The sequence below is a fragment of the Macrotis lagotis genome, chromosome 1 (genome assembly GCF_037893015.1).
Source record: "Macrotis lagotis isolate mMagLag1 chromosome 1, bilby.v1.9.chrom.fasta, whole genome shotgun sequence".
NCBI lineage: Eukaryota > Metazoa > Chordata > Mammalia > Peramelemorphia > Peramelidae > Macrotis > Macrotis lagotis.
In genome coordinates, this window is record NC_133658.1 from 35,424,209 (window position 1) to 35,448,098 (window position 23,890).

Genomic DNA, 23,890 nt, shown 5'->3' on the forward strand with positions numbered 1-23,890 from the left:
GAAATGTGCTGTAAGAAAATGATGTACCAACAGTAGATTATCAGAAGAAACAGGTGAAACAGATTGAACTAATCCAGTCTCTATTTTTCAGATGAGATGGATATTTGGAGCAAAGGTCTGAGTTGGCAAGATCTGGGGCCAGGACTTGGGTCTGGCTCCAAGAACAGAGCTTTCCCTATAGCCCTGCATGCCTGGAGAAGAAAGTGGGTAGCGAGATTTAAGAGAGGAGCCCTGTGGTGGGCAAGATTCTCTCCTGGCTCCAGCTCAGGGCACCCCTCCTCACTACTTCCATAAGGGTATATGATTAGAAAACTGACTCATAAGGTTACAGTGTCAAGTTCCATCTCTGTGCTGTTTGAAGCAAAAACACTTCCGAATCATAATTATCAATTGATGCAAATGAATGGCATGCCTCTTAAGCCTCAATTAGTAAGTTAGGGTCAGGTGATAGAGTAAAAATCAAGAGAATGTCTAGATTTTTTTCTGGAAGCTACTAAAATTGCATGAGCTGCTCTACAACAGGGCTTCTTGATCAGTATGTAATGGACCCTTTGACAGTGTGGAGAAACCTAAGGTTTCAACTGAATAAAAATTCACAGGATTACAATGGAATTCAAGTGGATTTTTATCTCCAGAAGCTCAGAGACTTCCTGAAATTTATCCACAAGTCCCGTGTGAGTCCATGGGGCATTAACCCTTGTTCTAAAATAAATTTCTTCCTTTGCAATCTTTCTACCTCTGCCAGCAAGTTACAGATAACTTGGGATCAAAGTAGAGCCACGTAAAGATATGCATGTAATCCAGTTAGTTACAAAAATGGCCTCTGTCAAGTTTAGCATAATGCCATATTAGGGAACTACAGTCACCATGGAGAATGGATGCAAACACGTGAGAGCCCCTTAAGGCCAAGGACTGTTTTTGCCTCTTTTTGAATCCTTAGCTTAGGTACAGGGCCTAGAGTTGGCACTTAAATGTTCTGAACTGAAGTCTGGAAAAAGAATATGAATGGGAAAAAAATCAAAGGTAATATAAAAAGTCAACTTATTTCACAATTTTGAATTTGGCAAATTCAGACTAAGTTATTATTTGCTTTCCTGATAACAGAGCCCCTGAACTAAATCTTTGAAGCATCTCCTGGCCCCATTCAAGCCTCATCCTGCTGAAAGGGATCTTGGGATCCTAATGCATGCCGCACTGTCTTGGGGTACTTTTACATACATCATCTACTTTGACAATGACAAGTAGGAGCAGTAGAGAAGCGCTACCCAGAAGGAAAGGTTCCGGGAAGCTCTGGTTGACTGAGGCCCAGGCCAGCTTAGTTTGGGGAGGCTCATCACAGGCTGGCTGCATGGAACCACAGCAAGCATCACTGGAGTAGGAGAAGAAATCCTCAAGTCAATGAAACTATGAGTAAAGTAGCGCAAGTACCATTCTCCCCAGTATACAGATGAAAAAACAGAGGGAGAGAGGAGAGATCTGAAAGGTCCCAAAGCTTGTCAGCCATCACAACTGTCCCCTGGCCATGGACTACATTGCCACAACTTCCTGGAAAAAGAAGGGATATGCAGACCAAGGGGTCACTTTCTCTGGAGGGTGCCTGCTTCCTGTCACATATGAGGAAAGAAATGCAGAGAGATGAAGGTGAAGGCTGCTCCAGATAAAAGAAGAGGACATTGGAACCTAAGTTTTAAGAGTCCGATAGCAGAGACAAGAGATCTGAGGCACGAGAAATTCCTGAGGAAAGGTCATGGGGAGCAGAGAGCCTCCAACTCACTGAAGAGTGGTCACATTTTTTTTTTACCTCAAGATGTCACTGGGTCACAGGATCACGGGATTATAGACAGAAACCTGGGAGGGGTCTTCAGGATCTTCTAATCCAACCTCGTTTGGCAGATGAGGAAATTAGGGCAAGTGAGCATGTTGTAGTGGCTTGATTTTGATTGGTTGCATGGATAATTTAACAAAATGGAATAATTTTAATAAATTTAACAAAATAAATCAGTTTTTAAGTCTTAAAGTCTCCCAGGGATCCTTGGTTCTGAGCTAGTCTACATTTATATCAATTACTAGCATGAAACCATGGAAAGCAACTGAGACTGTATATAAAAAGACCTTGACTAAAAGGTTGGACTGAATTAAGATGAACCTTTTTAAAAAACTTGGGAGGGAACTTCTAGGAAGCAGCTACTTTTATCAATGCATCTTCTCTGCACCACTGAGTGCTAGAGCTTCCTTGAGAATAACTGGTGTAGACTTACGTATCCAGATGTCAAAGTAGATCCTGGGCCCACGTGAGACCAGCTTTCTTAATACGGTTAAGTGTTAGGTACTATATTTCCTCACATCACAAGTACTAGGTGAGATTGGGTGAGAGGAATCTCCATGAAAAAGAATTGGGGCGGCCCTGAGACAGTATCTGGAGGAAAGAAAGGCAAGAGTGGCCCTGAACCAACCATGGGTATCTTTAGTTCTGAGGAACACATTTTTAAAAGACACAGAACAGCTGTGGCATGTCTAGAAGGTAGAGACAGAAATGGCTGGGGGGCCTGGGGATCAGCTCAAGAGACTGCTGGGTTTGACAGCAGGAGAGTTATTGGGAGTGGGACAATTGTTTCTGATGATTGGAAAAGCTATCAGTCATGAAGAAGAGAGATCAGACTTATCTGTTGGTCTTAGGGAGAAGAACTAGGAACCATGGAGGGGAAAGCAGGAAGCAGGGAGGCTTCTTATAAAATCTTAACAATTAACACCTTTACGATTACACTTCAAAAGTAGAATGAGTGTTCTCAGGTTTTGGAGGATACTCCACAAGAGCTTCCAGTAGGAACATCTTACCTTCCCTAATGATAGCTATAATCAATATTCCTTTCCTTGAAAATAGTTTTCAATTTAGACATTCAGGTTTTTATTTTTCTGTGAAATCTTACATTTTCTAATAGAAAAATGACATTTGATTTCTAGTTATCAGTTAGAAAGCACAAATTGCCCTAAGTTAAGGCCAACTGTCCCCTTATTTGGCTAACCATTTTTATTTGGGTTGGACCTGAGGATAACTGATATAAGGAATGTCCTCCACCAATGCAGGGGGGAGAGGCCTGGTACAGTGAGAGGTTAGAGGATGTACCAAATCACCCAGACAATGGAGATACCAATTTCCATTCCTTTCTCAATTCTATTAGATAATATCAAGTGACTTTAGACATCAATGATTGTTTGAAAGATTTAATGATAAAGTTTAAGGCAAGAAGGAATATAAAGACTCCATGTTCACATAAACTGCCTCTGGAGATGAACTGAGAAGATGAGAACTGATTTGATTCTGTCCAAGGAGAGCTGCTAATGCTTATGCAGCTAAAGCCATGAGGATCACAGATGGTGTTTATACTACTTTTACTTAGCGTCCAATTCTGCTAAAAATTCTGTGGAAGGTTAGCTCTATTTGCTTATTGGTAAAAATGAATCTTTGAGGGAAAAGGGGAGAAGTTTGTATATTCACTGGAGGAAGGAATTTCCAAGGAAGTTTCCTCAGTGATTCAGATTCAGACTTGCAAGCTGGCAGGAAGACTTAGTGGGGGGGAGAGAGAGAGAGAGAGAGAGAGAGAGAGAGAGAGAGAGAGAGAGAGAGAGAGAGAGAGAGAGAGAGATACAAAGAGAGACAGACATACAAAGAGAGACAGAGAATCTACCAATATTTGTCAGAACAAGGACCTGAATATATTTTGTGTGTGTGTGTGTGTGTGTGTGTGTGGTGTGTGTGTGTGTGTGCGCGCGCACGTGTGCTTCTAAGATACATAGTGAATTTTAAGGGAGCTCAAAACTATTTGTGGAAAAAAATACTTTTGATTCTCCCTGAAATGAGAATTTAGAGCTAACTAATTGTGACATACAGCACACTGGGAACAGTGTGAGATTTCTTGATGTATTAAAAAGCCTAAAGAGTTGTGTGGTTTGAATAATTTATATTTACAACAGGAAAAAAGGGCTGCTTTTTATCAGGAGTGCTGGTTTTATATACTGGACTCCTCAAATTTCTATTCAACAAACACTTTTTAAGGCTCTTTTATGTGCAAAGGTTCTGAGTGATTCCAAGAAATTTCATTTTATTCTCTCAGTCCCCCTCTTCCCTTTCCCCCCTGAAATCTGAATCCTACATGTGGAGTAGAACATTCAAGAACTGAATGATGGCAGTTTATATGCTAGGGATATGGTATTCTGGAGAGCCATGACATTACTCTCAAATAAATCTCTCCACAAAAATAGAAAGATGTTTTCATCTTGTGTAAACAGGGAAAAGAAAAGTTGAGCTGGCCTTTCATTACCTATGAAATCCTGGCCACCAGGGAGCTAAATCTGGCACTGAGCTGTGGAAAACCCAGACTTCTGAGCCAGCTCTTGCTCTGTTGACAGACAATAGACACAGAAGTTTCTCTTTTTAATCCCTGCAGATAAAACTTCATTAAAATGAATTTCAAGGGCTATTCAAATTTCTTGTTCTGGAAATATATAGTTACTCCTAGAAACATCCTCTATTCACTGTGTCCTCTAACCCCTGGGGGTCTCAACAACTCCACTGATCATGTCTATGTAGATGCCTATTTATCCAGCCCTAACCTCTCCTGACCTTCAGTCTTGGTCACCTCCTGGATGTCTGCCACAGAGCTCCTTAACTTTCCCTCCTATCACCCTATCATGTCCAGGACACCATCCTCCAGTCACAGGCTGGCCACCTCAAGCCCATTCTCATCTCCCTTGCATCTATTCACCCTGCTCCCAACCCAATCCTTGGCCAGATCTTGTTTCCTCTACCTTCACAACACGTCACTGACTGACCCAGGCCCTCATCACTTCCTGCCTGGATTATGGCAATAAGTACTTGTGGCCTGCTCCCCTCAGCTCCTTCATTCAGCCCCCAAGTCTTGGTCTGGTCATGCCCCACTCCCCTTTCCTTCAGCATCATATAGAAGATGCTGTTTGGTCCTTAGGGCCCTTCACAACCTGGCCCCACTCAACCTCCCATAGCTTCTTCCCTATTCCATGGGCATGACCCTGAGCCTCTTCAAGTCATTTCCCTTGGCTTTCTTCAAGTTCAGCTCAAATCTCACCCTCTGCAAGTGACCTCTCCCAGCCCAGGACACCTCCCAGGCCTCTTCTCTGAGATTACCTCTCATTTACAGTCAAGGTCTTGTCTACATGGAGCTGTCAGTGAACTTGAGGGCAGGGAATGTTTTTGCTTTAGTTTATGTCTCTATCACTTAGCACAGTGCCTAGCACCCAGGAAGCCCTTAATAAATCCAATTTAAAACCTACCTTTGCCCATAAGTGTAGCCTGAAGGATAGGTCTCTTAAGAAAAACAAATCAAGAGCACAGGTCTTAAAGTATCATCATTCCATGTGAAAAAGAAAATCATCCCACAATGGCACTAATATTATTTGATAATGTGTTTGAATTTGTACATATTAAGGTTCAAGTTTTTACAACAGGGTCTTAGGTACAGTTCCTTTGCACATAATAAAAGGTAGCATTTATTTACAGAATAGGCTTGCAAAATGCTTTACAAAAAGTCTCTCGTTTTCAAAATAATCTTGGGAGGTAGGTGCTATTATTATCCTCATTTTACAGAATAGGAAACTGAGCCTGAGAAGTTAAGTAACTTGCCCAAAGTCCCACAGCCAGTATGTGAATGAGGCAGGATTTGAACTCAGGTATTCCTGACTCCATCTGCTGAGCCACTTAAGCTGCCTACATGGTATGCCCTTCAAACTTGTTTAATTCAGTCCATGCCTATACAATGATATTTGTAATAAATGCACAGGATTTCAATCTACCAAGTTATTCTTTTTCATGACGGAGCTATAATGTAGTTTGAGAATTTACTATTGTCTTCTTGCCCAGTGCAGACAGAAAGCGGCATGACCCTTAGTGGAATCTTCTTGAGAGTAAGGTTTGGCTTGATTTGTTTTTTCTATTTGTATGCCCAGGTCTTAGTCCTTGGGACACAACGCTTAGGAAATGCCTTTTCATTTATCCATTCATTACTTGTAAATGTGGTTCTCATAGCTAATTAAAAACAAAATAACATTCCTTGCACTGAATTAATTTCTAAATTTACTATTAGAGAATGCTATTATGCAATCTGCTGGATTTTTTTCCTTATATCAGTAATTTACCTGAATCTGATAATGTCTGTAGCAAAATCTATGTATCTCTGTGTCCTAATCTTTTTTTTTTTAAGGTTTTTGCAAGGCAATGGGGTTAAGTGGCTTGCACAAGGCCACACAGCTGGGTAATAGTGTCTGAGGCCAGATTTGAACTCAGGTCCTCCTGACTCCAGGGCTGGTGCTTTATCCACTGTGCCACCTAGCTGCCCTTGTGTCCTAATCTTGAAGATAAACATTCACTGACTATTTTAGAGAAATGCTACAATAGAAAAATTTGGTTGTGGAAATGAAGCTAGGGATTTTCCCCATCCTCAATGATGAGTATTTTACAATTCTTTTTCTTTAAATGAGGACACATAAACTTGAAGAAGGGGAGCCACAGGTGGGTGAAAAACATTTTTAGTGTTACATTTTTAAAATTTGACTCATGGGAATACCAGAATCTTGGGAAAAGTACCATGAGCTCTTAGAAAGCTTCTCTTTGTGTAAGTGTCTTCATTTTGCTTTCTGTAGGTTTGAGTCTACCTTTATAATTTCCCCATCTACATTTTGGGTTCTGTTTCTAGGCTCCTCAAAGAGTTCTCGCTACACTCCTCTCCCAGGAGACCCACAAGATCCTCATCAGCCTATTACAGAAGTAGAATGAAACTGGGGTTCAGGATTTGAAGACCACTTTTGTTATAATAATCTGATCAGAATCTTGAGAGGCAGGAATGGGGTATGAATGGTTCTTATCAAGTGCAAGGAGGAATGCTCTAGCTAGAAAAAAAAATAAAATGCAATTCTTTTCCCCTTGTTCTTGCTTATCTCCAGTATCCAGAACTATCCAGAACAGTATCATGGGAACTCAGCCAATAAATACCCCTGATGACTTCAAATCCTCAGAGGTAGCTGCTAATCAACTTAAGGAAGTCTTCAGGATCATTAGCTCCTATCAGAGCTAGGTTTTGTACCTGAGATCTTCCTACCCCGTTATGTCAAACTTCCCTCTTATGTTTAAGATTTTTAGAAACACCTAAGCTTAAAATGTGAGTGCTTCAAAATGACTGTGTGTCAAGTTCAAGGTTATTCACCTGGCAGTACAGGAGAGGAATCATATATAGCTATATATTTTTAACATTCCGAAGAATATGATACTAACCAAAGCTGGATTTTTCATTATTCATTGAATGTCACCACTGGGTTCATGTTACTAGTCAGGGTTTCCATATATTGTGCTTTGGTGTTAACTGTAACATGTAAGGAGATGCCATGGAGAGAATACAAATAATTGATGATGGAGTCACAGAATTTGGGAACCACAAGGGACCATGTGTTCCAGAGGAGGGAAGTGACTTGCCCAGGGTCACACAGAGCCAGGATTAAATAGGGATGGGGAGTATCCTGCCTCCTGGAGTCCAGCTTTTCCCCCCTACCATGCCAGGAGATCTTATTTTTGCTAGGAGGACATGAACAGCCCCACCCAAACTGCACATGCTCAATCAGCTCTTCTTTCCAGAGCCCACCAGGGCGATGGACCACAACCAGCTGCACACCTCGTATTACAACAGTGAGCAGGATGGGGCAGAGTTACGCCAACCTACACCCCAAAACAGCTCAAGCTTCCATGGCAGGGAGGAGAGGGTCAGAAAAAATGCCCGAGTGGTTTCCATTTCTGAATATAAAGGACAATTAATTACATAGACTGGTGACGCAGTCCAATTCTTTAAAGGGGCTTTTAAGATTCACAGGATGTTATCCTGTCATAGAACACTATACTAATCTTCCATCTAGCGATCTACAGAAGAAATAATTTCGGGGTTTTAAATGTCATCCTAATTCGGCTTTGTTTAGTACCCCAAATCGAATGGGAAGCTTCTGTTTTGATAGTGTGCACCAGTGAAGAAAACTGCCTGGCCCCTTTCCCTCGCCCAATTTTTAAAGCCGGTCTTTAAATCTTTATGCCGCTCTTGGGGGGCCATGGGGAGGATGTCTTCTTTTGCTCAGTTTTAAAACCAAGGAAAAAAGCTGGGACCCTTAAGCGTTCAGCGGGCGGAGATGGGCTGAACTGAAGCGGCAGCACGGCCCCCCTCAAGCCTATGGGGTGGACTTCACCCGAAGCAGAGGGGTGCGGGGCCGCTGGGGGGGCCGCTCGGGGGGGGCAGCTCGGGGGGGACAGCTCGGGGGGCAGCTCGGGGGCCGCTCGGGGGCAGCTCGGGGGCCGCTCGCGGGCCGCTCGGTGGGGGGCAGCTCGGGGGCCGCTCGCGGGCAGCTCTGGGGCCGCACTTCTGTGTGAGCGGGGGGCGCCGGGGAGGCGCGCCGCGGCCCCGGCCCCGGAGGGCGGCCTGCGGGCCCGTTTCTGGGGGGGCCCCGCGCCGCGGGGCGGCCGGCCTGGGCAGCCAGGGCCCTGGGCTCGGGGCCGGCCCCGCCCGCGCTCCCTCCCCTCCGGGCCCCGGCCCCCCCCCCAGGCCACGCGTGGGGCGCAGGACTGGAACCCGGGCCCGGCCCCGCCCCCTCCCCGCCCGGCCCCTCCCCCGCGGCGGGCCGGGCACTCACCTTCTCGGAGGCCGGGGCGGGGGTCTACACTACCACTACCGCCCCCCCTCCCCGCCGCAGGGGCGCCGCCGGCGGGGGCGGCCCCGGGGCCCGCGCCCGCTCCCGCCGCCGCCGCCGCCGCCGCCGCCGCCGCGCACCGCGGGGCCGCGCACGACGAGGACGCGCCCGGAGGCCCGGCCGGCCCGGGCGGCGGCGGGGGCGGGGGCGGCGAGGAGGAGCTGACGGCGCTCGGCGCCGACGCCATGCCAGCGGGGCGGCCCGGCACGCCTGCGCAGGAGGCGCCCTCGCGGCGCGCGGCCGGCCCCGCCCCCGGCCCCGCCCCCGGCCTGCGCCTCCCTCGCTCTGGCCTCGCTCTCGGGCGCCCGCCCGGGCCGGAGGACGCCCGGCTTCCTGCGCCTGCGTCACAGTCCCCGGGGCCCCGCCCGCTCACGAGAGCGCGTGCGCGCGCTAATAACCGCTGGGGCGGCTCGCGCCGAGAGGAAGCGGCCGCGCCATTCGAATCCCGCCTCCGCCGCTCTGGACCGGAAGCTCCGACTGTGACGTCATCGAGCCCCGACCACGTGGCTGCCCCCAGGCCCAGTCGGGCTCCGCGGATGAAGAGGAGCTGGCCCTGCCAGGGGTCAAGTGCGCGCCTGCCCGGGCCCTTGGCTGAGCAGCTGGCCCAGGGCTGCGGCGTCACTGTCAGCAGTGAAGGAAACGAGAGACCGGAATCGGGGGGGGGGGAGGGGTTCGACCCTGGGCAGGTCACCTGACCCAGACCGGAGCCCCCTCCCGTCCTCCTGACCCGGCGCCCAGCCCTGGACCCAGATGAACCCGGGGCACCAGGCGAGGCCGCTGACGCGGCGCCCAAAGCGTGTGCTTGCATGGCCTCGCGCCCCTCAGCCTCCTCAGCCTTCCTTGGGGTGGGGGGACAGCAATGCGCATTTGTGGACGCCTGCTGTCTACTCCAAAGAAAGGCAAAAGTCTGTTAGAGCCGGAGTCGATGGAAGGGACTGTGGGACTGTTGCTGCCCCTAAACACTGGTCGTGTGAATAAAACAAGCCCTGCCCTCGGGAGCTTTCCCTAATGGGAAAAGACTTGACCTTGAGAGATCTCCTCTCCATGGTCTTTTGAAGAAAATGATGAACCTCAAGATAATAACTCAATCTACGACTATTCTCATTTCCTTTAGATTTTATTTTATTTTTATTTTTTAAAGTTTTTGCAAGACAATGGGGTTAAGTGGCTTGTCCAAGGCCACACAGCCAGGTAATTATTAAGTGTCTGAGGCTGGATTTGAACTCAGGGACTCCTGACTCCAGGGTCAGTGCTCTATCCACTGCCACCTAGCCGCCCCTCCTTTAAATTTTTAAAAAGAAAGGGTCAACTCTGCAATAAGCTAAGTAGGCGGGTATCATTGAAGGAAGGAGGCACCCATGCCTATAGAAGAGGTCCCATGGAGCTTCAGGACCATTTGATGGACCTCAGGTTCACTATGCAAGGTACTTTGGGTAATCATGATGATGTATCTTGCAGTGCGTTAGAGGGTGACATCTTGGTGTCAGCAAGACCTGGATGCCACAAGCACTCTGAAACCTGGGCAAGTTCGAACAAATTGTTTAGCATTTTTGTTTCCTCATCTGAGTAAAATCATGGAGTTGTTGGACTTTGTACTCTTTAGCTCTAAATATATTGGCTTTATGACTCCTAGAAAAGTCACTTAAGCTCTCCTTGCCCCAGGCAATGGGTTAGGACTCTTGGTGTTTAGTATGGCTGACTCTTCATGACCCCACAAGGGATTTTCTTGGCACACAGACTGGATTTGTTTGCCATTCCTTCTCCATCTCATTTTAAAGATGAGGAAACAGAGGCAAAGAGGGTAAAGTGACTTGCTCAGAAACACCCAGCTGGTAAGTGTCTGACCAGCTTGAGATCAAAAGGATGTCTTCCTGACTTCCAGGCTTGGCACTTTACCTGCTCTACCACCTAGCTGCCAAGTTGAAGACTACAAAATGAACAAATTACAGACAAATTGGCTAATTGCAGGGGCAGCTAGATGATGCAGTGGATGATGGAGTCTGGAGGACCGAGTTCAAATGTGACCCTTAAGACTTTTTAGCTGTGTCCTGGTCAAGTCACTTAACCCTTATTGCCTTGGCCCCTCCTACCCCCCCCCCCAAATCTCCCCAAAAATGCATTGGTGGAGGAAATTGTCATTCTAGGAGTTGTCTACATGGATGAAATCAGTTAGGAGAAAAAAGAACACCCCTCCTTTCCAGTGTACCTTCCTTTATTGATCAGTTCAATAGCAAAGTGTTTAATTGCTACATATAGGAAGGTAAATAACAAAGAAAAATAATTGGACAGTATGGATGGGTATGTCTATATACAGAGCCTTGATAGATTAATCCTATCCCCATCCTCTTTCTCAGTTTCTGAACATATCAAGGAGGGACACAATTACCTCCAAACTAATTTCTCTGGTGCCAAAAATCCTTGGATTTTAGTTGCTTCTGCTTCATGTATACCTTCAAAACTCCCTTGGAGATCTTAAGCATATTGTCAACTCTGAGGTTATTAGGATCCTGCCCCAATATAATCTTTTTCAGTTTCTTTATTTCACTGAAACCCCCAAATTTCTCTGTCTTCCAACAGAACTCTCCGTGGACCTCCCTGCTACTTTTTAAACCTCTCACAAGACCCCCACCATTCCAAATCTTTCCTTATGATGAAAGACTGCACTGCCTGTCTCCCAGAAGAGACAATTCTGAGAAATGGAATTGGACTACAGACCTAATGTACTACCTAATTGGGTAGGAAATGCATTCTAGCATACCTTATTATACTCCTTTCAGAGATTCATTCCTTTGGATTGAAGAATGGTAAAATATAAAGTACATCTGTAAATACTATGATGAAATTATATTTATTATACACACATATGATACATATGTTATAAATAGTGATTTAGCATAGGTCATAATAGGGAGATAGCAAATAGAATCTTGGAGCTCACTGACGAAGAAAAGTGTTAGGGTCATCATGTGGTTTCTAAGTGAAGTGGTGTTCTAGAAGAGAAAATGAAGATCCTCTCTTTACAGGAAAACTTCCGTTGCTGATATGAATGCTGGTAGCTATGCTGCATCATAATAGGAGACAGCTAGATGGCTCAATGGATAGAGCTAGACCTGGAGTCAGGAAGACCTCAGTTCAAATCTGGGTCTCAGAGACACTTCCTAACTATGTGACCCTGGGCAAGTCACATCACTCTGTTTACTTCAATTTCCTCATCTGTAAAATGAGTTGGAAAAAGAAATGATAAGCCACTTCAGTATCTTTGCCATGAAAAACTAATGGATAGTATGCTTAGACATGACTGAATGAGGACAAGAATGCGCTGCTGAGGTGCAAAGGATCTAAGCAGACTAGAGAGCAAACTTTTTCCAGACCTTTTGTTTTTTTCTTCAAGTTGAATTGTTTGCTAACCAAGAGAATTATGGAAAGTTGAGGGGAGGGCTCCCACTAATTCTCACCCAACTCCTTTGTTGATTTTGTTGGTTGGAGTCCTTCAAATGGTTTGAGATAGTGTAGACTAACCAGCAAGTAATGAGAGGAGTTAGAGTAAAAAGATTTTCTTAATATCTTTTGTTTTTACATCAACTAGATTTCCCTCTGTAAATATCCCTACTAAAAAGGAGTTAACTCTCATAGCAAAACAATTACTATCCCTACTAAAAAAGAATGAACTCTTCTGAGTCTTTATTTTTTTGAAAGATTTTATTTATTTTGAGTTTTACAATTTTCCTCTAATCTTCCCTCCCCCACCCTCCACAGAAAGCAGTCTGTTAGTCTTTACATTGTTTCTGTGGTTTATATTGATCTAAGTGGAATGTGATGAGAGAGAAATCAGATCCTTAAGGAAAAAAAATAAAGTATAAGAGATAGCAAAATTACATAATAAGATAATGATTTTTTTTTTTAAAATTAAAGGTAATAGTTTTTGGTCTTTGTTCAAACTCCACAGTTCTTTCTCTGGATACAGATGGTATTCTCCATCACAGATAGCCCAAAGTTGTCCCTGATTGTTTCATTGATGGAATGAGCGAGTCCATCAGGGTGGATCATCGCCCCCATGTTGCTGTTAGGGTGTACAGTGTTTTACTGGTTCTGCTCATCTCACTCAGCATCAGTTCATGCAAATCCCTCCAGGCTTCCCTGAATTCCCATCCCTCTTGGTTTCTAATAGAACAGCAGTGTTCCATGACATACATATACCACAGTTTGCTAAGCCATTCCCCAACTGAAGGGCATTTACTTAATTTCCATTTCTTTGCCACCCCCATAAGAGCTGCTATGAATATTTTTGTACAGGTGACACTTTTACCCTTTTTCATAATCTCTTCAGGATATAGTCCTGGTAGTGATATTCTGGATCAAAGGACTAATGAATCTTTAAAAGAACAAAACAAAAGCAGGAAGAGAAATCAAACCAGCAATGCCTGTCTATATTGAGCAAATAGGGCATTCTATGAAGTTCCATACCTATAGACCCTCCTATTTCCCACTTCTACTAGGGGATGAGAAGGGAAGTTGGAGCCAAGCTTGGTCTTTGTATTTTTGCAACATTCATTTTTGATTGTTTTGTGGTGATTGTTTCCACTTATATGATTATAGCCATGGTGTATGTGGTCTTTTATTTGCTCTACTTTCTTTGGCCTCAGTTCAATTGTTCTCAGTATTTCTCATATTCATCACTTTACAGCACAATTAAATCCCATCATATTTGTGGATTACCGTTTTTTCCCCTGCTGTTCTACCATTGACCACTCTCTACTTTGTTTCTGGTTCTTGGTGGTCACACAAAGCAACGTTCAAATGTAGAGCCAGATGACAACACTGTCTTATCATGTGGGCTGAGCAGTGCCCTTATGTTGGCTTTTCCATGCTCCCCTAGTCTTGGTTCTGGAATGCAGAGTAAGTGGAGTGCTTTGGGTTGTTTCTGAAATAGCTTTATTTACCACTCACACATGGCCTAGTTAAAATAACCACACAATTGAGTGATAAGCAATCCAGGGTCCCTTGTGTTTCAAGTCGGGACAAGGCTGAGGCTTGTGAAGACCATCAGGGCTAAAACTAGAAATGACCAGCCCACAAATGACCAGTGGCAGCTTTCCTGATTCACCACTTGGTGGCATTCTTTTAGCAGTAAATATCCTCTGGCCGCCAGCCCCAGAGATTTCACAAAGATAAAAGTCCATGTTCTCACAAGTGAGTGAAATGCTGTGTGTAATGCAGCCTTAGACAGTAGAGGAGTCCAGTAACCTGGATACTGATGAATCAACCAGTCATTCAATCAATCAATCCACAAGCTTTATTTATAAGTGCCCACTTTGAGCTTGCCACTGTGGATGCCAATACTCACGTGCACATGCATGCGCACACACATACACACACACACACACACACACACACACACACACACACAGTCCCTGCCCTCAAGGAGCTTCCATTCTAGTGGGAGAGACAACATATATGCTACAGTCTTTGAAATACAAATGTACTCAATGGCCATGGGAAAAACATTGAATCGCAGACCTTAGAGCAATCCAAGTGGTTTTATCATTGAGAATAAGATTAAATGCACCATTTATATAACTGACTTTTTTTTTAGTCACAGCAAGTCAATCAACAATTTAGCCTTTCTTTGTAACCCCAGTACTTATGCCACATGGGAGGTGTGGACCAAAGTTTTGGATTGCTATCCCATAGCCATTGAGGATATCACTATTTCAAAGGCTAGTCACAGCCCATCCTCCTCCTGAAACCCATGTGGGCACCTATGTGTGACTCAATATTCCCTTTTGTATTCTCCAAGGAACTAAAAAATCCTTCCAAAGGCCTCTACTTTTTAAACTCATTATTCCAAGTTGGGTGTGTTCTGGATCATCTAAATGAAGTTGAAGACCAGGAGGCTGAGCACACCATCTGTCTGGCACCAGGAAAACCATACTTGAGGCAAAGGACTCCAGCTTGGTGTTGAGCAGTGTCTCCAGGCTAATGCTCCTGGATGGACATTATCCTTATCTTCAAAGGAAACCTGCTATGACATTTCTATTTTTATTCTGAGGCCCACTTATCAGGGCAGAGGGGTGGGGGGAGGAGAGTCTGGCCTGCTTTGTGTGGACCTCACTCGACCCCAGTGTATTTTTAAAGGAATTCTCACAGAGAAGCGATAATGGAAAGAAAACCAGCTTGGAAGTCAGAAGGGCTAGACCTTAAGCCAGCCTTGGCCACTCCACAGACTGGGACAGGTCACTTAAAATCTCTGGTGTTCCACCAGAGGCATTGGGAGAGCATGTATACAAAGCTCCTTGGAACCACGGATGTATGCTTATGAATAGAACTGCTTCATAATTACACTGAGGTGGCAGAGTGGATGGAGCCCTGAAGTTGGAATCAAGAAGACTGGAGTTCAAATCCTTCCTCAGACACTTACTAGCTTATTACTCAGACCTTGGGCAAGTCAATCTCTGTTTGCCCCAGTTCCTCCGTTATAAAATAGAACTCATAATAGCACTTTCCCCCAAGGCGGTTATGAGGATAAAATGAAATAGTAATAAATTCTTGTTCCATCTAAGCTCTAAAGTCTAAATCACAAAAGAATGGGAGTTAGTAGAAGGTGAAACAAGCCTATAGAAAGCTTGGTATGAGATCCATCTTTCAGTTCAGCCCAAGAATCTTTGGATGACGACAGCGATGCAAAATGGAACACATTTGTTAGCATTTTGATACCATTGAGGACAGTGGAGCCATCTTATTTGGACTTATTTGGGTATGTCCTGGTACCAAAGGACTCGAGATGCCACAAGAGGAAGTGGAGATGGCCCTTAAGAAAATAAAGAAGAGGAGCTGTTTCTGACCAAAAGCACATAGAAGAAATCTGTCCTAGGAATGTTATAATGGCACCTAAGGATTGATTTCTTTTTTAGTTTTTGCAAGGCAGTGGGGGTCAAGTGGCATGCCCAAGGCCACACAGCTAGGTCATTATTAAGTGTCTGAGGCCGGATTTGAACCCAGGGACTCCTGACTCCCAGGCTGGTGCTTTATCTACTGCACCACCTAGCTGCTCCTAAGGATTGATTTTTTAAAAAAGATCCTTCAAAGATGGGAAGAATATAAAAAAAGATCCAAAGTCTAGTTATCAAGAAGGCCTGTTTTTTTCTGACATAAAATAATTGTGGGAGCAGTTCTCACATGCACCAAGGATGTCCTTGATGAAAACAGGGAAGGGAATAAGACAAAACTCTTGGAGACATTTTCACAGTCATACAAATGTTTGAGAGGTGTAGGGAACACAAGGTCCCTCTTTTAAACTAGATGCATGACTTCATCTGTATAGGGAGGTCTCTGGAAAGAGTTCCAACTTACAGTGTAAGTGGGTTAACAACTTTCTTCCCATTCAAGGCTTTATTCCCCCATTCAGGCAAAACACCTAAGGAGTATTGCAACTTTCCTGTGCCTCCTTTTCCTCACTTGTAAAATTAGGAGGTTGGGCCTTATGTCCTCTAAAAGCCACTTCTAGCTCTAAATTTTTGATCCATGATCCTATGGAGTTAAGAAGACCTGGGTTCAAATCTCACTTTTGGGGCAAACTTAAGGTTTTTGGCCACTTTCTAAGATTCTAAGGTGTCAAACTATATGAGCAGGTGGAATTTGCCTGTCGAGTTTTCTACTCTGATGAAGACCCCCACTGCTACATACACACACACACACACACACACACACACACACACACACACACATACACACACACACACAGAATGATCCCAGGGGATTCTAGATATAGAGCCATCAAAGACATTGGGGGGCAGCTCGTCCAGCCTTGTTCATTTTATAGATGAGGAAGCTGTGGTTGAGGGCAGGGCACCAGAACTGGAGTCTAGGGACCTGTGTTCAGATCCTGCCCCTGTGACCTCATGCAAAGGCATGTTTCCTTATCTGTAAAATGAGAGGACTCATTGGTAGACCCTTTGGGGTCCCTTCTAGCTCAAGAGCTATGATGCTTTGAGACCATTTATATTCTCAGAAAGGTCAAGTGATTCATCCAAGGTTACACAGGTCATATAAGACAAAGCTGGGATTTGGGTCTAGCTTCTCAGATGCCTGTTCCAGCCCAACCCCAGGCAGGGAGAGAGGCTGGTGGTTGTGAAGGCTTGCAGCAGCTGCTGCTGCCCCTTCTTCCAGGCTCACATCCTTTGATCCCTCCTGATCCTGGTACTCGATCCTGGCCCCAGAAAAGGCCATTTTTCCTCCAGCCACGGTTTCAGCTGTTACCTCCTGATAGACAGAAGCATCTGGCTGCTAAAAATATCCCAGTGAACAACCCTCCCAACTCCTTGGCAAAACAGGAGTGTGAATTAGGGTCTGGGGCTTCTAAACATGTACACACAATGTCTCCTTGGGAAAGTACCCGCCAAATGATAACACATCCAAGCTGGCCGCAGAGCTGGTGGCCAAGTCCTCGCTGCTTCAGTTTTGGCTGGTCCCTGGGGGTTGTCACTGTCCTTCTCCCCCTGCCCTACCCTGCCCTGCCCATCCTAGCACACCCCTCTGGACAGTGTTACAGTGGGCAGGGGAGGAGGAGGTGAGTGAGGGGTGGAGGAGGGCTGTGGAGGCAAGGGGTGGTGGCAAGACCATTTATGGACTTGGTTTTGGGGATGCCGAAGGTGCTGAAATAGCAGCAGCTAAAATCTGCCGGGCTGGGCCAGGGAGGTTTCTGCAATGACAATAGGAAGCATGGAGAAAGTTGAAGTGTTCACTTCGGAAGGCAAAGGCCGGGGCCTCAAGACCACCAAAGAGCTCTGGGCTGCCGATGTAGTCTTTGCCGAGCGGGCTTATTCGGCTGTAGTCTTTGACAGGTAGGTGACTAGTTTTTGTTTGGGGGAGGGGTGTCTTGGACTCGGTGGGGGACGTGAATGAGACCAGACCCTGCCACCCCAAGAGGGACCAGTAACTGGAATGGTGAGAGGTCATGGGGTCTAGAACCGGGACTGTGGGGGTCATAATAATAAAAATAGTAGCAATAATGGCATTTGGGGGGGCAAATATCTCATTTAGAGACCCACCTTCACATGTTATGGATGAGAAAATGGAGGCCCAAGAGGTTGAGCTTTGCCCAAGTTTCCATGGTAGTACCAGGGCTGAGTCCTTTGTGCCTCGACTCCAAATCTAGCCCTTGCCCCTCTAGATCAGAGCCCAATAATTGGTTGCTCTCCGACATAGTCATAAATTCACTCTTCTCCTCGGAGCTAAGGACTGTGCTGAGTAATGGGGATGCATGAAGAAAGGCAGCACATTGTTAGAGGGATCTGGGGGACCATCTTATCTATCCCCTCATCACAGACAGAGCTCTGGCTAAGTCGAGTGACTTCCCAAAGCCTGGTGCTCCTCAGGGACTGTTGGGGCTAGCCCCAGGTGCCTTCATCCTCGTCCTTGTCCTTGGCGCTCTCTGCCATGGCCCCTCCATCCTTCAGTGTCTCTTCCGAGATGCCAGTCCATGACTGCCAGCCTGTCAGAAAAGCCTGTGGAAGAGGAACCAAAGTCCCTGGTGATTTTATTCCCTCACACATCTGTGGCACAGTAGCACTCTCACGGTAGGGCCAGGGTTTTCACTATGGCTGTGGTGACTGGGAGGGGAGGGGAGGGGAAAATAGGGAGACTGTGAAGGGGGAAGTTAGACTTTAAAAAAAAAACTTTAGGCTAGCCCAAGAGCTTTACATCCGTGAACTGTGACTTTGTGCATATATTACCCAAAGCCCAGAGAGCCTGTTAGAGAGCCCAAGGTCACACAGCTAGTGAAGGGGGAAATTGGAAAAGAGGTCTGGTCTCATGTCCATTGGGCTATGCCAGGGCCTGGGTAAGGAGCAGTGTGGTTCAGGGGACAATATGCTAGCTTTGGAATCAGAAGACCTGGGTTCAGATCACACTTCTAATGCAATCCACTTGCCATCGAGGGCAATTGGTGAAAACCTAATCCTTAGTTTTAGTGTCTATTAAATGAAAGCAGTGGATGAGTTGGTTTCTGAGGCCTTTCAGCTCTGTGTCTAGAGGCTAATTCTCTACCATTAAACAAATGTTCAAACAGATGCTAGAGGCAGTGTGATGTAGTAATAATAAAATTGCTGTCATTTATATAGGATTTACACATAGAAAACTCAGTTGGAATTTTCTTGGCAGAGATACTGGAGTGATTTACCATTTGCTTCGCCTCATTTTGTGGAGAAAACTAAAATAAATGGGATAAAATAATTTGCCTAGGGTCACACATCTAGTCTAAGGCTGAATTTGAACTCAGGTCTTCATGACTCCAGACCCAGCCATCTATACACTAGCTACCTGGCGGTCCTAGTCCTCCTCTATTATCCCCTTTACATGGATGAGGAATTTGGACTATGTTTAAAGAGGCCCCTCTTTGCCTCATTTCTTATCTAACCTTAATGGCTCTATGGGTGTTGCTTCAATCAAACTGAGACCCTGGGAAAGACCTTAGCAGCTTAAAAAGCCAAGGCCTCCCACTGCATCCAGTGCCATCCCCAGTCATCCTGCTCTCTATCTGGCCATTGGATCCTTGTGGCTCTGGAGGAGACACACGGCTGTGTCTTTGCCCAGCCCTGACTCACTTAAGTCCAATTCACCTGCTTGTCATGGCTCATCTCCTTGGTGTCAGAACAAAGGCCAAACAATAACCAGATCAGGTCACTTTGGGAAGCTTAATTTATCCCTTGGAGACTGAGAGAGTGGGAGCGATAGGGGAGAGAGGAGCTAAACCATCCCACAAAAGTGTGATTTTTGTGCATCACCCCTCCTCCTCTGAGCTAAGGACTATACTGAGTAATGGGGACATATGAAGAAAGGCAGAAACCATTTTCCTACCCTCAACAAGCTCACATCCAAACTGGGGAGGCATCTTGCAAACTAGGTGTAGACAAGATATTTATACATATATACTCATAAATATGACGTCATCCATACACACATACGTATGCATCTTTCCTTGGAAATAATCTTCTATCTATACTGCATATATTCCATGTATATGTATTTTTTCTAAATATAGAGAAGGCAGTGAATAAGAGGAAGGAAAAAAGGAAGGAAAGAAGCAAAAGGAAGGAAGGAAGGAAAAAGAAGGAAAGAAAGGAAAAAGAAAGAGAGGAAAGTAGAGGGGATAGCATTTCAAAGGGAATGCATCAGCAGCTGAGGCAATGCAGGGACCTCCTGCTGAAGATTGGACTTGAACTAGGGCTAGCTGAAAGCCAGGGAAAGCAGCTGGTGGCTGTGAAGAGGAAGGCTTTCTAGGCATGAGGAGAACCTGGACAAAGGTCCAGGGAGATGCAGCATCTTGTCTGAGCAACACTAAGGCTGACGTAGTTGGGGACTAGAATGTGTGGAGAATCCTATGTATGTTGTCAGGCTAGAAAGGTCCAGGCTGTGAAGGGCTTGAAGGACCAAGCAAAGGATTTTAAATTTGATTCTGGAGAGCATAGGGATCCCCTGGACCTCACCAAGCAGTCACTTGTTAAGAAAAATCCCTTTGCCTCTGACCAGAACAGGTATATGATCCTGATTTGTTCCTATTGATGAAACCTGAGGGAAGAGGAAATATAAAAATCATTTCTTTGTTGGCCCATGGAGCAGATTTGGAGTAGAAAGATATCCAAATCATGGTGCAATATGGTCCTTTGGCAGACTGAGATCCCATTGATGCTGGATAGGATTGCCCTTCATGTAAGAGAGCAAAGACCCCTGTAAGTCATCCCAACAAAAGTTCTTTGAGGTCAGGGAATGCTTCTTTTTTTTTTGTCACTAGGTCCCAGCATGGTGCCTTTACCCATTTTGAGGGTAGATTTGGATTCTCTGGTCCTGTTTAGACAATTCTCAATTTGGAAACTCCCTTCACTGACACAGATTGGAAAGTTATCTGTAAGTCTTGGAGCTTTGCCTAGGGACCCTAGAAACTTTGCAAGCATGGTCTCATTTGATTCTCATAATAACCCTGGGGGGCACTATTATTATCCATGTTTTACAGTTGAAGAACCTGAGGCAGGCAAAGGTGGAGTGACTCGCCTTGGTGTCACCAAGGACAGCCTTCCCTGTGCATGCCACTTCTCTTCTTGCAGGATATCATTCCAAAGCACCTCCTATGAGCCAGACCCTGCCAGGTGCTGAGGACAGAGGTAAAACACTGTCTGCCCAGGAAGAGCTTATTCAGGAGGTGCTTAATAAATACTTCTGGCATGAATGAATGAAGAGGATGATGACTCAAGATTTTCATTTATTTTATGCCTAATGTCACCCCAAAACTGTGTATTTGTTCATTCATTCATTTAGACATATTTACTGGTGCCTAACTACATATGATCTTTTTTTTAATGGTAATGTATTTTGGAAATAGTTCTGGATTTGTAGTTAGAGCACCTGGGCTCACTTTAAGTAGCTGGGGGCATTGGGGTTACAGGTAAGACATTGTGGTTGTTCAGTTGTGTCCGGCTCTTCCTGATCTCATTTGGGGTTTTTTTGACAAAGATATTGGAGTGGTCTGCCATTTCCTTCTCTAACTCATTTTACAAATAAGGAAACAGAGGCAAACAGGGTGAAATGACAATCAGGTTACATAGCTAGGAAGTGGCAGAGGCTGGATTTGAACTCAGGCCCTCTTGTCTCCAGACCTGGTGATCTATCTGATGTGCCACCTAGTTGTCCATTGTCAAGAAGACCTATCTGCCTCAATTTCCTCTATTGTAAAATGTAGATTCTAATAGCACCCACCTCTCATAGTCATTTTGAGGATCAAGTGAGCTTATGTTTGTAAAGCATTTTGCAGACCTGAAAGCATTTTCCATGGTCTTGCCATCCTTATCATCCTGGTTTCTGCATTTGTTATCTGGGAAACCTTGGTGTCAGTTCCCTTGGCTGTAAAAGGAGGAAAGAGCTGAATGAGGGGGATGATCTTCCTGAGGTCCCTTCCTGCCCTGGATTTTTTAACCCAGGATCCTCTTGGGAAGAGAGAGGATAGATCCAAGTCATGGGGAGATGCACGTATGGACATGAATGGTGTAGGAGATTACAAGTGAAGCCAGCCACCCAAGCTAGGATAGAAGTGCCTCCTGCAGATAGCGTGAGGGACATCCAGATAATGAAGGAAGGGTTTAGAGGGTGTTGGTGTCCAAGTCAGGATAAAGCTATCTGCTGTTTCAAGACAGACAGAACAAAGAGAAGGCACCGTGGTGGGACAGGGGTTACAGCTCTGGCCTTGGAGTCAGGAAGACCTGAGTTCAAAACCTACCTCTAATAGTTACCAGCTGTGTGACTGGGCAAGTCTCTTAATTCACAAACTTCTGTCTTAGTTTCTTCTGTCTCTATGCTGGCCAAGTCCTGCTAAGAGAGCTATAACCAGGTTTTATTTGTTTGGTTACTTTTTAAAAAAAATTTAAATTAGTGCCACAGTGTGAAATAGGTTCTTTTTTTGGTGGAAGATGAGAGGAGGGAGTCACTAGGCCTCTGTTGTGGGACCCCATGGGCGGGGTTACCCCAGTTACTCTCCTATAGTGCCCATTTTAACTAGTTATTTTTACCATAGGTAGGCAGGCTGGTAGAGTACCAGTCTTTTCGGAAGATCTCTGTTCAAATCCTTTTTCTTAGTCATATTAGCTACCTGACTCTGGGCAAGTGCTCCCCAAGGCTATAATGCAGCAGCCAAATTTCTAGTCTAGATAGATAGAGGGAGTTTCCCCCTGGTACTTAGTGAAAATAAGGGTCTAGTCCTCTATCCCCATCAAAACAGACTCTATTTTTTTTATGTTGTTGAATAAAAACCTGAGTGTGCTCGATGACCTCCGGGTGTGGTGTCCCCTAACTTCAACAGCGGGGGGCTAAGCTCTGGTTGCCTTCCTTAGTTCCAACTCAGCCTATCAGTGTCTTTTGATGCTTTTCTATGGAGACGCAGCTCCTCAGGGAGCCTAAGCCCAGTTGAATTGATCTGAATTTTAATTTGAACCAAAAACTGACTCCTAGAATGTCAGAGTGTTCCAGGACTCTTAGGGCCATCTAGTGTGCCCCTGGGAACAGGTGCTGGGAAGCCTGTCCTTCCCAAGCCCCGCCAGCAGTCACCTGGCTCTCAGTGGATGTCCACCAACTGCTTCAGAGCCTTGCCCCTTCTCTCTGCACCTTTTGAACTGGTTTAGGAGGTGGAGTTGGAAAAACTAGTCACATTTTCCAAGTAATTTTGCCTTTGCCAGTTTGTGCCAAAACCTAACTAGTAAGACTGCAGGCTTAAGTGAAGGTCATTCCGAACAAGTCGGTTTTCCCTTCTGGACAATCTTTTGAGTCCCAAGCATCCCCCTCAAAGTTGAGAAAAGAGAGTGGTCAAAGTTGCTGAAGAAGAAAAACACTGAGTTCATTTTTGTCTGACCCAGTTGCAGCTGACCAGAGTAACCAGGCATCTCCTGGGGATTCTGAGGAAGGGGACAGTCAGCCCAGGTGACCCCAACAGTCACTGATTTCCTCCAAGCAGAAGCACCCCAGGAGGAGGAGAAGCAGTTCCATGGAGAGAGCCTGAAAACCATTTAGGAGGAGACAGGACCTGGGGATTGACACAAAGTACTAGGGTCACCTGCGTCCTTCTCCTGTCCCTGAGCCTCTGGGGGAGCACTGGAGAGCAGGGCAATGGTTGCAGCAAATTGGGGTTACCGGAGATTGGGAAAGCCATTCTCTTTCCCTCTCCTCCTCCAGGTTTCCCCAAGCAGACTCTGAAGCCTGAGCATCTCTATTACTTTGAGGCTGTTGACCCATTGGGTATTCCTGGAGATACGTCTATGATAAGAGAAAATATAGAAGGCTTGGAGTTAAGACCTGGGTTCAAATCCTGCCTCTGAACTTTCTAGCTATGTGACTGTGGTCACATAGCTTGGCACAGTTTTCCAACTATCAGCTAAAAATAACTGTTATACTTGCCTCACAGGGTCACTGTGAAGGCAACATAATGTAATGGAAAGAATGATGACTCTGAACTCAGAGGATCTGGGTTCAAATGCCACCCCTGTAGATTACTACTTGTGTGATCTTGAGCCATTCACTAAAATCTCTTGGATCTCAGCTTCTTTGGAGAAGGCTAGATAGTATAGAGAGACAGAACAATAGATTTGGAACCCAAAAGACCTGA

General features: G+C 45.4%; 2 protein-coding genes and 1 long non-coding RNA gene across 9 annotated transcripts in view; 2 read left to right on the top strand and 1 right to left on the bottom strand.

The window, feature by feature from the left end:
* The window catches only part of KRCC1 (lysine rich coiled-coil 1), a 40,622-nt gene extending 31,684 nt beyond the window's left edge, over positions 1 to 8,938 (bottom strand). For 2 of the 5 annotated variants that reach the window (XR_012470809.1, XM_074197038.1), the window contains exon 1: positions 8,695 to 8,938. Coding sequence is in view for 2 of the 5 variants with exons in the window: in XM_074197038.1 (XP_074053139.1) it covers positions 8,695 to 8,938 (244 nt within the window). In the remaining 3 variants the exon portion in view is untranslated. Of the gene's footprint in view, positions 1 to 7,300; positions 8,265 to 8,694 lie in introns of those variants that run through there. The other 3 variants (XM_074197127.1, XM_074197120.1, XM_074197058.1) reach the window with 3 other exon arrangements.
* A 123-nt stretch (positions 8,939 to 9,061) lies between these two features.
* Positions 9,062 to 14,573, top strand: LOC141513066 (uncharacterized). Of its 2 annotated transcripts, XR_012475689.1 has the most exons (3): positions 9,062 to 9,318; positions 11,329 to 11,486; positions 14,549 to 14,573. It is a non-coding gene; the product is annotated as an uncharacterized LOC141513066 (long non-coding RNA). The 2 variants fall into 2 exon arrangements; XR_012475688.1 differs by lacking the exon at positions 14,549 to 14,573 and having other exon boundaries at positions 11,329 to 11,580.
* Positions 14,574 to 17,358: 2,785 nt separating this feature from the next.
* Positions 17,359 to 23,890, top strand: part of SMYD1 (SET and MYND domain containing 1) — a 33,105-nt gene continuing 26,573 nt past the window's right edge. For both annotated transcript variants that reach the window (XM_074197146.1, XM_074197138.1), the window contains exon 1: positions 17,359 to 17,591. In XM_074197146.1, coding sequence (XP_074053247.1) covers positions 17,455 to 17,591 — 137 coding nt within the window. In that variant the 5' untranslated portion in view covers positions 17,359 to 17,454. The remainder of the gene's footprint in view (positions 17,592 to 23,890) is intronic.